Consider the following 16,511-nt stretch of genomic DNA (forward strand, 5'->3'; position numbering starts at 1 on the left):
GAGTGAAAGAGCTTAGAAGGATTACTATTAAGTTGTCATAAGTAATCCGCGTCGTCTATTTATGAACCCGTAAACCAATACGACAAGTTCATCTCTGGGTCGCACATTATAGGTTCCGAATGTCGTTTTGAAATCGTCTCGAGATTTGATTCATGACAGTTTCTACAAAATTACTGTGTTACTAAATCTTCGTAAACAAATTAAGGAGAAAGTTATTAACAGCATTCTTTTTAATTTCTATGCATATTTGTTAAATTACAATTACCTGTTCAGTAACAATACATTGCTAACAGTAATGTAGTTTAGTAGCAATAGAGTTCCTGTGAAAGAGTTCGTCCAGGAAAGTGCTGCTACCTGACCTATTTCTGCCGCTAAGCCGTAATATGAGTATCACTGCGTTCCGGTTTTGAAAGGTAAGGGTGCTGGTGAAATTACAGGCACCTGGGACTTGTCACCTTATGTCTCAGGGTCACCCGCCACACGTAAGCGGCAATTCAATTAATTATTATGTGATTTAGAGTTGTGCTGTGCTAGTTTTTATTTATAATTCTATAGGATTGACTGTTTTGGAAAAGTAAAAATACAATATGACTACTTAAGAGTCTATACTACCGCAAATGGCTTTGGTTGATTCCGCATAACAGTGAATTGACATAACAATTGAATTAATCACTTTTGGAAAAAATATATAGTAAAATTGAGGGCATACACTGATTATTATACGGTTCGTAAACGTAAAAAACGCGATTCCTAAACATTTTCGTGATGGAAAAAAAACACAAACTTACCTCGAAATTTTACAAGAAAACCGCCATATTCAATAGGTACTTTACATAATATCAATGATTTTTTAATATTAACTAAACTAAATAGATCACGTACAGTATACGATATACTTTTTTCAAATGGCTTTATTTTCGTTTGCAAAAAAAAACAAATTCTGAAACAAAGCCAGTGTCTTTGCCGCCTGACTCAAAGAAAATGAACCGTATTGGCACGGGAAAAATGTGAATTTTAAGCTGAGGTAGTATCGATTCTTAAGTAATGGTAACCTATATTTAATTTTGGATGTTTTCTGTCATTCATATTGTTTTTCTCAATAAAATTGTTATTTCGCCAATGTAGTACTATTTCCAATCTTGATATTTATTGATATCGAACACTAATAAAAATTCCTTCGTTCTAACAGGACTTGTATCGGGGCGATAAAAATCGAAAAACCCGATACAAAAGGTCTGTAAGAAACACACAGATTTTTCAGATCGAAGGAATTTTGTTTGTATTCGATCTTTGTATTAATAGTTATCATTATTTCCAATAATTCGTATTGAACAGGGTGTCTCAACGTAATGCGATTCCAATTCGTGCGTAGCGTAGCGGTGAAGCAACATGCGCCAAATGAAATGTGTCACCGACTATTTCACGGCCGATTGCCGACGATCCTGATGTCCGCTCCTTCGAGGAAAACTACTCGATATATCAAAACAAAAACACTACTAATATTCTTCTAGGTACGTCTATTGATTAGAGTTTCCGAGTTGACAGGTTGTTTCGTTTTGTAGTATAACGGAACACTTCATAGGTTTTTCTGATTTACGTAAAACAAAAACCACGAAAAATGGAGAGTGCTTAAAGTAGAATATGATCTACTATGATACTTTGCAAGTTAGTTAAGACCATAGTCTCCCGAGCGCGCTCCATACGGACGAAATTTAATCCATTTTGGATATTATTTTTTTTTATTTATATTCATGTTACAAAAGACCCGTAAATACATCCTTATAGACTAACATACGTAATAATATGCCTAATACATAACAATAACATACATAATAAACTTACTCTATAGCCGAACGGTTACCATCACGCAGAGGATCCAGGTTCGATGCCCGGGCCGGGAGAAATATTTGTATGGCCTACATTTATTTCTCTCGTGAGTTTGGGTGTAATCTGTGGTTGTGTATGTGTGTGTCCATGGCACCCGCGACCCAGGGTTGCCATGGTGCGGGGCTATGTTGAGTGTGTGCGTTATTATTATTATTATAATATAATAAAACGCTAATGAGTAATTATTATTTACACGTATTGTCTATTGTCTACTAATTACCCAAACACGATTTTGTAAACAACATAATTAACCCATTTACACATTCCACTGCTGGCTTAACGCAGGGACTTCACATGTTTTCCAAGGGTTGCGAACCTTCTTCTATGTACAGGTTTCATCACGAAGTTGTCCTTCACCGAAAAGCTAAGACTATCTATACTCAAATAAATAAAGTACATGATTAGGTTGGTAATTTGACAGGCTTTGAATAACCCTTGTGATATCATATAATTTGAAATAACTAACTTCTGCACATGATGTTTTAAGCTATGAAATTAGCGAATGAATATCTAAAGTCAATAATGAAGCCACCATTCTAGAATAGCAAACAAAACAAGCCACCCGTACCCTTACGATATTATGGAATTTGAAATTACTAACTTCTGTTTATGACGAAGCTGAGAAATCAGTGAATGAATATCTTAAGTCAATAATGAAGCCACCATTTTAGTGTCTCAAACTAAACCTGTATAAACAAGCTAACGCACAGTAACAAAAACATTTTTTTTTTTCGTTTTAATTAATAAACTTGACAAAGTATGTAAACAAAAAGAACAAAAATATTCTTGGTACATGGTCCTGGACCGCCACCCTTTTCATACAATAATTTATATTACTCCAACATCAGGATGCCTTTGTCAACACGTGTACGAAAGTAACGGGATTAACATTATTTAAAGCAACGCGTTACTGTTTGGACAAGTGCGAATTATCAATACTTTATTGTATTCTTTTTGGAGAATTTGGATACCAGAGGAGGAAATTACTAAAGTATTAGCAACAATTATACGTTTCACTTCTTATTTGTTTTTACAAACAGCTTTGTTATATGAATATGTCAATAAGTTCGCGGAACGAGATATTTCTCAGAGACGACTTCGATTGACTTGAAAAGGAGGAGATTTACAATTCGACTGTATTTTTCTACTGAGCGTATTACGAGGATGGCTTGCATAGATCTTGAGAAGCTTATTTCAATAAAAGTGTACAGATCTTCACGTTTATATTGTGCATTATTTGAAAAACTATTTGAATAAATACATAGCAATTTGTAGAGATTTAACATGAATTCTTCAGAAGACTGTAGTCTAAGTAAAGGCGCATATCTTTCTTTCAATGTCACGAACTTGTAAAGCTTTTTAAACGACTTCAAAAAGGAGGGGGTTCTCAATTCGATCGATTGTTTTGAGTATGTTACGTGATTACTCTGACATTTGTGAAGCGATTTTGATGGTCCTTTTTTTGTTGTATTCGATGATTCTTTGTTTGTGTATTTCAGTAGTGATCCCATTTCAATTTGAAGAAAATATTCCACCTCTAATGGTGGCAAATTAGAGGTTGAACCCTATTTACTGAATTTCATCTACTTTCCGTTAACCGATTTCAATAAAACTTGGTAAATAGATGTAATTCCAAATGTTAAGGTGATCTAGAACTAGTCTGATGATAAAAATGGCAGACAAATGAATGGAACTGTCAATAGTTTTTTATAATATCAAGTGACGGGACGAACAAGTCGTGTGCCTGGTGGTAAACTGTACGCCTGTCCATAACAGTTGCAGTGCCACTCAGAGGTTTAAATCTTAAAAATCTTAGGGTCACTGCCATAGCAGCCGTCACTCTGAGACATAAGTCTTTTATTTTTTTTTATACCATCAAGTTGACAAGTCCCATGTGCCTGTAATTCACCAGCACCCTTACCCTTCAAAATCGGAACACAGTAATGCTGACATTACTGCTTGGCGGCAGAAATAGGTAAGGCAGTACTTCCCTGGACTCTTTCACAGGGAGCTCTACTGCTGCATATGTGCACAGCAGCTACCTTGTGTTTTTACTCATATTATGATTCATTTCGTCGAGGACTTTCGCATTTCAATTATCGTTGAGGCGATCACGGTTACGAACCACCGAAACCGAATGAACAAACTTTTGAAGTAGGTTTTTTGCAAAAATGTAATTTTTGGACCGGCTAACTAATTTAGAGCCAAGTTTTAAATAGAAAGAAAACTAATTTAGAAGGACTACACATTCACGATATGGGCTGACAGCACACGCCATATTACTATGATCCTGATGTACCGTATTTACTTCCTCCATTTGCAACTTTGAATGAAACATGAAAAAGGATTCTGTACATCAAAAAACTTCCGAAAGGAAATAAATAAATAAGCATGCAGGTATTTACACTATCAAAGCTACCGTGAAGTCACTTCCATACCTACAAGCAATTTGTCTTGTTAACTTTTACAAGTACCCCTTCGGAAGTGTTAGCAGATCGTTTGTTAAGCGGTAATTGAGTCAATGCGCAGGCAATGACCCTAATGAGCGAACAGAAATAATGCGAGCGATTTATCGGTGCGCGCGCGCACTGATTTATTGGGCGCGCCGCCGAGCTGTGCGGACGATCTGCCTCTAATCCCTACAGTAGGGCTGGGTAATTTACTAATTTGTAGAATAATATTTTAAAACTTTTTTTTAAATCTGTCTCGTCTTAACAGCCAAATGTTTGCAATAAATTTATCCTGAAGCAGTCATCTATATACTTTTTGTTAGAGTTCAATTAAATGAACGCATCATAATTTGATACAATTCGATTAAAAAAACCAATTTCTTTTGGGCATCGCAAAAAAATTAAAGCACTAATTAAAACTTCTAAAAGTGGTCAAAATATGTCTTAATAATTATGTCACTTGTTAAGTTACCATCATTATTTATTCAAGACAAACAAACGGTCACAAAACACAAATCGATTAGAACATAAGGAACTGGTATTTTACAATTTTACGTTGCTGTACTCATTTGCCCAAATCTTGTGCCAGCAAGTTCGGTATTCAATTATAGCATTTGTAAAATTTTGCCGCGGAAGTATAAAATTAAGTAATTTTGTATTAGCACGTAAGAAAAATGTACTGTATTACTAACATTATTATGGATCATGGTCCAAAATAAATAATTCAATTCTATTCTATTCTATAAATCCTAATTCGATATTCTTGTTATCTACTTTTTAGTACCACAATCATCGGACTATAATGAGACAACCCTGCGCGCATACGGAATGTTTTAAGGATCACCCGCGGCTGCACTGGAAATTAATATCTAACACTTGAGCCATCTCAGAATTTAGCTCAGTATCGGTTTACACCAACCCAAGTGTCTTAATTGCTTTATATTCATCGATTCAAATGTTGTTGCGAACATGTTGCATTAACATTAATTTGTTTCGTCTGATTTAAGTGTTTATTAAAGGAAACTGACAACTTTGGTAAACTTGGAATTGAAACAATTTTTTCGAATGCAAATCGTTTCAGGTTTTTTTTTTTCAAACCAACCAACATTTCGGGGCCTTTACAGGTTCTATGGCCACGGTTGACTGAGATAGTAAAGTCGTCAACCATATGTCTAATATTTATGCAAACCACCCTGTTTTTCAATATTCATATTGTTCAAAAGCCAGACACTTGTCGGTGTAGCTTTCTCCACTCCTCATAGTTCATAGCCAGTTTCTTGACGTCTTTATACCTGTTCAACTGGACCTTCTTATTTATTTGTTCACTATATGCCATTCTTGGTCTTTCTCTCTTTCTTTTCCCTTCTATCCTCTCATCAATTATCACTCTCACAAATTCGTCATTAAACAACAAATATCAAACATTTTCCCCCTTCTCCTCTCTATTACATTCAAAAGACTTCTCTCCTCCCGAACCCTTTCCAAAACTTCCTCATTTAATCTCTTTTCAATCCATTTTATTTTTCCATTCGCCTACAACATCACATTTTTCAATATATGTAGTTATAAAAGTTACTAATTAAATTCATCCAAAGAACATTACAATGTACGCTACACATGTTTGTTTTACAAATTATTTTATTTTAATTTAATAACATTATTTTTTATTAAGTAATTCGATTTGAGCCGAAAAAATACAGTGGTACATTATCTTACTCTGTGATACTTACATTACTGTTCTATGTTGTCATTGTAATTTAAAAAAAAATTATGTACAATAAAGAATATTTCATTTATTAGTTCATTTAAATAGTTTCATTTCCTTTATGCAACAATCGCAAAATCCTAAGAGCTCGATACATTGATAAACATTTAGACAGACTCATAAGTCAAAAACATACGACTGCAAATGCTTTATAGGAACAAAAATAAACAGCATGCCTACTCAATTACCTATACATACTAAAGCCAAGAAAGAACAAATATTCTAATAACATGAACAAAGAATCCACCAAAATCACGTGTCTAGATTAACCACGACCAAACCGTCATAGCAAAGCAACCGGAAAACATTCAATGAATTCTGATAAACTGTAAATAGTAAAGCGGAGTTTCAACCGCAGAATCTACCGGGCCTTCCAAAACTATTGACAGTGAGTGTGGATGCGATCAGACTTAAGCTATGGATTATGAGGAGCCCGAAATAGACGGTTCAAATCCGTGAGGATTAAGGGATTCCGTGTTCCGTCGGGCAGCACAGCACAAAAATACCGAAGGAGCGCCGGATGCGACGATTAGGCTAAACATTCACCTCGTTTATATTGTCTTGCACCTTTTGCCCTGTCACACATAAAGTTGTTAATTTAATATACCTGTTCGTATTTTTTTTCGATTCGGATAATTTTCTTAACATAGTTATTAATATACTGGGTATGGCCCAGTTCGATTATCAAAATTTTTAAATAATATATGTGAGTTATTGTAAAATTAAGGAGAGTGTCAAGTTTTAGTGCGCATTTTTTACATAAATGTTAGTTGTAAGAAAATCACATCACGTAGAGAACAACACCGTTTAAGGAATTTCCAATAATTTCATAGGAAAGTCAACAGGTCACTGTCACTTGTCACTGTCAATAAATTTATTACATACACATATTTTTTAAGCTGTTATTAGTCACAGATACTCTATTTATTTTTATTGAATATCATATTATTTTTTCCATGATGTTTATTATTATTGATATAAAGTCGAACACAATGAAAAATTTCTTGTTCTTGTTGAAGAAGAAATTTTTCTTGTATTTCTTAGACCTTTGTATTAATAATAACAGATGCTCTGTTTATGGACCACAAATAACTGTATTTGCGTTAGTTGCATTATTTTTATAGATATTTACGTTTTGACTTGAGTAACATTCAAAAAAAAAAGTTCAAAAAATTCAAATTCAAAAAAGCGTTAAAATACTAGTACGAAATTCAAACTGACCAACCGGCTTTAGTCATATAATTACAAACATGTAAGAATTCAAAGTAACATGTAACTTACAATTTTGTCGTAACAACAAGTGACAACAGACATAGATTTTAAATATTTAATTATTCATTTGTCGGTGGTATCAACGTTAAGAATATAATAACTTATTCGTAATTAGAAACACGACAACACTTGTACAGATATTTGAATTTAATTCTGTCATAAAGCAAAATTTCCTAATTATGTTCCGAGTTTTAAATTGTGTAAATTTGATTTTATTTATTAATTTATTAATAAGTGGATGTCTATGACATCAACGGCAAGATATGTATTATTATTTTTTTTTTTTTAAATGCGCATTTGGCCTCTTTCTTACTTGATGGAGCGTGAACACCTAAATAATGTCTATTCACTCTCGCCTTTAGAAAATCCAAGTTATAGCGTTCAGGGATTAAGTCTGCAGGCAGGGAATTCCGCTCCATATATTTATGCTGAGAAATACGACGGCATTTGTATAGACATTTGAATAAAAAATTGACTTACCCTAACTCTCGCCTCAGTTAGGTTAGTCCACATCGCGATCTCTTCCCTCGTAGACATATCAGGATAGCGGTTCCTCGCGAACGTGGCTTCTAACTCCTGGAGTTGTTGACTGGTGAAATGCGTGCGCTGGCGCCGTTGGCGTTTGTTCTTCTTGTCGCCTTTGTCGTCCATGGGTTCATCGGGGCCTATGCCAGGTGTTGTGGACTCCGTCTTGATCGTGGGCTCTGATGTTAAAGCACGATCTGGAATCAAAGAATTGACGATCTTAAAAAATACAAAAGTGCAACACGCGCGTTTTCGAATAGATTTTCATTGAAAAAATCACTTTAGAAAAAATAAAAATGGTTACTGTCCTATAGTAGGCGTTTTTAGTAAAATAAATATTTAAAAATATATATATAAGCTCTCTTTAGTCCATAATTCCACAATATGAAAAGTGTAGTTCGTTGAAGCGAAGGTTCGCCTAAAAAATTCTTGTTCACTTTGACATAAACATTTTTATATAGTTTCATTTAGTATCGCAGTATTATAAAAAATATTTGTTTTTACACAGACATAAAATGTTTTAAATATGTGCTCTTATTTTTTATTACGGTCAATTTAATGATTCTGAAGGGATACAAAATTAAATAAAGCAAAAAGTGATTTAGGTATTCTCGTAATAAAAAATAAATAAAAAATAGAATCATGGCGAACAGTAGCGCAAAGCCGCGGATTAGGCGCTCGCGCAGCTTTTATGACACCACTGTAAATTCGGCACTCGATGGTTGCCACTCTACAATATTTATGTACTGATAGTAAACTCTATTTTTAGGATGACGTGCAAGTAAGTCATTTGTGATTATAGAGATATGCGATATTGATTATATAGAAAGTTCGAAATCGAAATTGTATCTTTTGACAGTGACGTCAAAAGAACGTACAACTAGCTGAAAGTACTGTAAGAAAGTTAATACAAGGTTAATGGCCGTGTTAGGAACTGAAAAGAAAGAAAATTTCAACTGAATTTTATTTTTCAGTTTGAATCCTTGTGGCGAAATTACCTTAATTTCTAAATACGTCAAAAAGAAATAAAAAAGAAGTCAAAAAGAGAACTACTTTTGGAAAACATGTGACGTCCCCATCCCGCATTGCTAGGACGTGGAATACGGTCTTAATGCTCTACATAGGAGATATATGTGCCTTGCAGCGGGAGGGGTTGTTGATTCTACTAACCATGGCTTTTTTATTATAAGCTATCACATTACGGTATCTCTCTTCGAGATCAATTCAGGAACACAGACATCAGGAGAAGAACGAATGTTATCGACATAGACAAGGTGTTAGAAAGTGGAAATGGGCAGGCCATTTATGCCATAGACAAGACCACAGATGGGGTAGGAGAGCGCTTGCTTGAAGACCCAGAGTAGAAAGCATAGATACATACCTATAGAAGGCATATACCAATAGTAGCAGTAAAGCTCCTTGTGAAAGGTTATATCCAGAGAAGTACTGCCACCTTATTTATTTGGGCCCCAGTTTTCGTTTAACTTCAAATAAAAGAAAATTCCTAAGAACGCGTATAAAAAATATGCATTAAACAAATTCTTTTGTGGCACCTAAAATGTCTTCAGAAAGAGTTTTTCTGTGTATTTATCTCGGATCGTCATCAAGTCACTTCTAATTTTACCTTAATTTTTAATAGTTTTTGTTAGCGCAAATGATTAAAAATCAAAGACTTTAATGTTAAATAATGCTTTAATTCCATGGAAAACATTAAACTCAGAGATTATTCTGTGTACTTTCTCACGTTCCATTCTTCGAATACACCGCTATACCACTTCAACAATTGTATCACAAAAACTTATATAATGCACTCAATGTTGTCGTAAAATGGGAGGTACATTAGTGGGTGGGGACTCAGATAGAACAGTTATTATATAAATTGGTTACTGATAAAGTATAATATCAACTCGTGCATTATATTCAAAACCCTCTTGCTGTCTCTTTCTAACTGCATTGCTTTTTATTACGACATAGGTGAGTAATTACCATCAGTTGTAACTAGTATGTTATTAGGGAAAATATTTTTGTAAATATCATCACTTACACGTCGTAGGTCTTTTCTATGGAGGTAAACTTTTACATTAAATAATATTACATTTTTAAGTGAAATATTTGGCTTTAATTAATTAATAGATCTATACTAACATTAAATGGGTCTGTATGAAGTACGTCAATGAATAAATGTATATTATTATTTTGATATCGCTTGTGATATCTCGAGCAGAATGGTTTGGTCTCCATTATTATTTTTATACAGCACATTGAATAACTAGGGCGGTAACTTTTATAAACGTGATATATTTGTCTCTAGTTTTGGGCGGCAAAGTAACTACCTTTCTGCAAGACGTAGTTAATTTCATAATATCTGTCAAATTACATAGACAACGAGAAACAAAATACGAAAATGGCGGAATTTTAAGTAAAGTAAGAAAAGTAATGCTCGAAAGGAAAAGACTGAGACTAAGATTTTTTTGTGGATAAATAAATCATAGGAAAATACGTGAAATCATTAAGTAATTAACGAAGAGAGAAAGTCATGTCTTCAATAAGTAAGAGTCTTTTTTTTTCGAAATACATTTCAAACATGAAAAAGTAATTAGTGTCGTAACTTAACAACTGTTAAGAGTAAACACTTTTAAGTTACTTAAAATGTGTCAAATAAAGTCAGTTCGTAACCAACCATTGAGCATTCAACTAGACCCCAACACACGTAACTTTACATATACAACAGAGAGTTGGGGGTATAATAGTACCCACGCGGGCCAAATTCGGATTGGGAACTTCAAGGCATAGTTAAATTGCTTTGCAGATGTGTGCAGGTTTCCTATTGATGTTTTTCGTCACCGGAAAGCTTATAGTACATTTGAAATTAAATTCCGAAAAACTCAGAGTTGCAAGCCCGGTTTCAAAGCCATGACCCTCTGCTTGAGAAGCGGTAGGTCAAACCACAAACCATGGCTACCACAGGTGTATTATAGGCAGACCCACACGATAGTGCAATATTCTTTTTTTAAAAATTCCATTATCACGTTGTAGACAGTCATACGAGAAAGTTCACAATAGCTTTTTGACAAGCAATCCCCGGATGCAGGTTTTTTCAATTTGTGTCTTGTCTGTAGTCTTGTTCCTGAATATTTATTTTATTTTAAATCGTAGGTTCATTTTGTTATATGCATACATTTATTTTGTTATTAATTTGTATTTACTTTTTTATAGTATTGCATTTCAAATAAGGTGATTTTTTAAAGTATTGCTATTTCTCCTGTGAGCATATCACGCTCCAACATTAGAAGTCCAATATTATGAGAAGATAGGGTTAGGCGTGGTAAGAGGAATATCGGGGTAAGAGGCACTTGAAGCCTTAATTTATAATTTATTAATTAAGAACTAAGTCAGAGATAAAAGAGACGAACAAATTACTTTAAACGATTTCAAAGAGATGTCGCTACGATAATGTTCCAAATCCAAACGGCAGCAAAAAAACGTACCTATTTGACAGTTGTAAAATCTTAAGATCACGAGGTTAATAATAATAGAAAATAAAGTTGCCATGAATGTACATTTTCGAAGTGACATGGTTTGTTAAGCAAAACCCTAAGCCTCTTTAAAAAAAATTACAGATGTACATAATAGAGGTGTACAATAATAACCTAGATTGTCTTATTACAAAAATAAATGCAATGGTACCTATCGATGTCCGAATTTATAATGCTCTGCCAAAAGACATGAATTACAACGTTACCAAATAATAATTATTCAGAAATTGATTTAGTGTATGGCTTAGAGACAAAAATTATTACAAAGTGACTGATCTTTTATATAAATGTTGACATGAAATAAGTGCTTAAGTTTTATTTTTTTTTTTTCATTTAAGTCGTGCGCCTGGTGGCAAGAGACACGCCTATCTATAGCAGTTGTAGTACCACTCAGAGCTTTAAATCGCAAAGATCTTAGGGGTACCGCCACTGCACTCGTCACCCTGAGACATAAGTTTACAAGTCCCATGTGCCTGTAATTTTGCCAGGACCCTCTGGGCGCGCCGCGCGAAAACTTTCACCTCGTGTAACTGGGCTCTTACTCTTCCAAACCGGAACGCTGTAGTGTTTACATTACTGCTTGGCGGCAGAAGTAGTTAAGGTACTTCAGTACAGCAGTACTCCCCTGGACGAACTCTATCACAAGGAACTCTAGTACTACTAATGCAAATTAATGTATATGTATAATGTAATATTGATGTATAATATTTTTATATCTTAATATAATAAAAGTTTAACGTTGAGAGTTATTACGTTAGCACAATTTGCACGTTTTCGGCAAATATATCGTAAGTATTCAATTTAGCGTAATGATTGTTAAAACATGTAAAGCTGATATACAAAGTCAAGTTTAGTGTACATAAAATACTTTTTTTAATGTTGTTTTATTCACAAGTAAAATTTTACAAAAAATAAACTCAAAACAGCTAAAAAATACCATTAAAAGATTTATGTATCGCTGCCATCACTTTTTTAAATTACATTACATTAAATTTCACAATTTGATAAATGCATTGATTTAAGAATAGTTTTACATTTTTCTGGTTTACCTAGATTTTTATCAAAACGTCACTTGGTAATTTATTAAGCAGTAATGGTAACATGTGTCTCCATACACGCTTTCCATAGTTGTTATGGGGTTTGTAAAAACAAAATTACACTATTACGTGGGCCTGTCTCTAACGGAGCTTTCAGACATATCTACCGCTGAAGAGTTTTGAACAGAAGAGTTTTGAACAGTTTTTCAATTAATATTTTTTTTAATAAAACATTAAGTGCGCGTTTGAACTCCATCTCACCTGATGGAAAGTGATGATGAGGTCGACGATGGAATATGCACAATATTCAAGTTTACAATGTGTATTCTAAATATGTCTGTTGATTCTTACATTGATGAGCATGTCTAGTGGCATTCGTTTTTTGTGGATCCTAAAATATAAGCTGTCAATACGCTGTCATGGACAATAAAGTTTTTACCTATTTAATTTTTTTTAGTAACCAACTATTTCTTCATTTCTCCAATAAAATTGCTCGAAAAGTCAAACTTTATATAGCGGTAATCAAAAAAAGGCACTCATCGCACTCGAACAATTTGCTAATCCTGTTGCACTTATTTCTTTTTTTAATAATTTCTACAAGTCGAATTTAAAAGTTTACTGACACGTACAGTGGAAATTAATTTGTTACACACTTTTTTTTGGTACTCGAATAATATGCCATAAGGAAATCGCGCTGTATGTTCAATATTAGGAGAAGTTACAGGATTTTTTTATTAAAAATTAGTGCACATTTGGTCTCCATCTCGCATGAGGTCGACGATGGAGTATGCACACCTAAATAATGCCTATTCAATCTCACCTTAAAAAGGCCCAAGTTATATTGTTCAGGGGACCAGTCTGTCGGCAAGGAAATATAACAAAATCAACAGCCAAAGTTTGGAGTAACTTGTACAGCTTTGATACGACAGCACGTGCAATATTACAATTTACAACACACATATTAATACATTTATTAGTGCCATAAATATAGAATAGTCATAAATGAAACTTCATAATACAATCTTGTGATCATGAAATACTATTGGAGCTATCGCATTGATACCATCGCAGATAAGCTATCGTTGTCATTCGTGTGTTTTATAACGTGTGAGATTAGCACATGTTGTTTTAGAATGTTATCTTGATTGAATAGTTATTAGAGTTTAATCGTTATGCCCCAAATTTATTCCTCGGGTTTCTCCAAAGTATACAGAAATTAAACCCTGTGGGTGGTTTTGGCGATAAGAAAATTAACATCTATTGCAATTGATAAAAATAAAATCGATTCGCATTTTTATCTTTACTTAGCACCCAACGAAAAAATAGGGATGGGACAATATTGACGTCATTGTGGTCCGGTGTAACTGTTACATGTATTTGCTTGCCTTGGTTTTTTAGTTTTTAGGCCCGTTTTTGGGTAATTTAATCATATTTTTGTTTGTGATACCTTTTACTTTCGTTTCTACTTTTAGACGTTACATAACTTTGTAAAACTGCAACTGCATCAATACCTTACTTTCTGGACCCACAAACAGACCTCTATATAACTTGTTTCCTTGTAATGAGTTCTGAACAATTCTGATGTGTGATTAATTCTATCAACTATTTCGATAGGCTGAATGGTTTAAAATCAGTGTTTTTTAGTGTACATACGAATATAAAAGGGAAAGAAAAACAGATTAACTTTTGAAAAGTGCATTTGTATTATAAAATCTATGTTTTTAATGAACTGTTTAATATCTGTAACAGGTTAAAATACTCGTTTTTTTGTTCATTGTTTATTCAATAACCATTAATTACTGAATAAACAATAATAATATAAGAATTACTAGCGAAATTATTGCAGAACATAATGAAATTAATTTAAAATCAATGTAAGCATATTTTTGGTCTGCATTAAATTGTATTAAATGTATCCAAAGCTCTTTAATTAAATATTCGGTAATAGGAATCAATCAATGTACGTAGTACCGACATTACCAGATACAATTTAAAAAATATCACGCCACTTTTAATTAAAATATTTGTTAATTAAAAATAGCTACTTCAACTAGATAGCCATCTACTTAATTACAGTTTATTAAAATCATCAATCTGTAAAGCTAGCAATCTCATTGGTCTATAATGAACAAGGTGGGATTATGGTCTTGTGGAGTTAGGCTGTACGCTACCGCTGTCGTTCGATAACGATAGTGGAGAGATATCGAGCCGATATCGTGGTGATAGCATGTCGATAGGGATGCTTTGAGGTAGCGCCGACCCATCCGTCATTCGCTGGAACCTTTGGTTACTCGCCGCCGACACGTCGTCGACAAATAGCCCGGTGAACATGTGTTACCGGTATTAGTACACGGCCACTTCACACCAACATACAATTTTTGATATTCTCGATAACACCGCTACATTTCCTTTTAATTATTTACATAGAACCGTACATAATGAGCTATTTTCGTGTAGTCAAACTTATCGACGCCAACTGGCTACTTTAAATATTGAATATTCATGACCTTAATAAAAATATTTGCCTTCATGAGCAAACACGAGATACATAATACCGTAGTATATTGATACATGGCGTTGTATAATGACACTTATACATGAAATATATTAAAAAAACTGAGTTCAAATTTCTTTAAGTTGCCGTTAAAGTCTATGAAGCTGATTCCTCCGTCTACGGAAAACAACACTAAAATTTCAAACAATAGAGATGCTATATCGAAAGGTTTTGAAATCTCTATTAATACTCGTTTAGTCTTTTAGTCACGTGAGTTACGTCTACCATAAATACAGGATGAAATAAAAAGGTCCAAGTTCTTTTTTGACGTAAGTTATCTCGTAATATCATTACTGGCAGAAATACAGGTCAAAAAAGATCTAGTTGAGACAGAGTTTTTTTCAAAACGGGAAGGTAAAAGTCCCTTTCAAGAAATCATCAAATCAAGAAAGCTTTACCTAAAATGTTACAAGGTCTGTTGCGTTTAGATAAGGTTCCAAACAAATTTATACACACTGTGTTATAAATTCTCTAAAAAACAGATAAAAGTATATCCTGAACGCATCTACCAGATAAGAATTGGTAGAATTTACTTAATTAAAGTGATAAGCTCTATTGTTATCCGGCGCAGCACGGAATTCTACACCACTATATTCACATTTTGCTAACGAATTTTTTTCCTTAGTGTTACAGTTATTCTACGTGTTTTAATTTAAGTTCAGATAAAAAATAGATTAGAGTAGGGTTTTACAGTTAAGTATTTAATAAAAAAACAAATAAGAACGGCTTTCTGTACAATACAAAATTTAATTTTCTCTCACCGAATTCACTTTAAAACAAGAATTTCTTTCAATAACTTGTTTATTAAAAAAAATTAAAATTTTGAAAATGGAATGGCGTAGAGTTGACCGTGCGCGCGTGTTTGTGAAAGCATTAGGATACCGCGCGCGTATTTGCCATGGACTCTAGCGCTTACCCGTTTACTTTCAATTTTAAGTTTGTCACAATGTGTGGTCTACGTCAAATTATGAATATTCTTGATATTGCGTTATTAAATACAGCTATCTCGTTTTAAGAATGGCGCTTATTACTTATCATTGTACATACTGCTATAATAAATGTATTTATCTATGTCCATAGCAACTTATGTACGTATTTGCACAACTATGTGAGTACAAGTATCTATTGTTGCTACTACATTCATCGTATAATTTACGTTACCGCTATAATCCTAGTATGTGCGTACTTGAATAATAATAGAAAAAAATCTTAAAATTTATCTAATATATTCTTCAAAGTTTTAATATAGTTATACATTTATATTAGCCATAGATAATTCGATATTTAGGGGAAACAAAAGGCATTAAAGCAAAAGCAATTTAAACATTTAGAATATGCTTTTTTAAATTGTGCACTAAATTTCTACTAATTGAGCTCATGAGACTGTCTGTGTCAGCTCAGCATCTTCGATTCAGCCTATATAGCACAGCCATATATATACGCGCGACCAGTTGTGAGGTCACCCGCACTAATACTTTACGAATT

The 16,511-nt window shown here is 33.6% G+C and overlaps 1 protein-coding gene across 1 annotated transcript in view; it reads right to left on the reverse strand.

Annotated features, from left to right (window-relative positions):
• The window catches only part of LOC113227015 (pituitary homeobox homolog Ptx1), a 76,668-nt gene that overhangs the window by 13,381 nt on the left and 46,776 nt on the right, over positions 1 to 16,511 (reverse strand). The window contains exon 4 of the mRNA XM_026459870.1: positions 7,855 to 8,096. Coding sequence (XP_026315655.1) covers positions 7,855 to 8,096 — 242 coding nt within the window. The remainder of the gene's footprint in view (positions 1 to 7,854; positions 8,097 to 16,511) is intronic.

This window comes from Hyposmocoma kahamanoa, unplaced genomic scaffold (assembly GCF_003589595.1).
Source record: "Hyposmocoma kahamanoa isolate Upper Pololo Valley unplaced genomic scaffold, ASM358959v1 202, whole genome shotgun sequence".
Classification (NCBI taxonomy): domain Eukaryota; kingdom Metazoa; phylum Arthropoda; class Insecta; order Lepidoptera; family Cosmopterigidae; genus Hyposmocoma; species Hyposmocoma kahamanoa.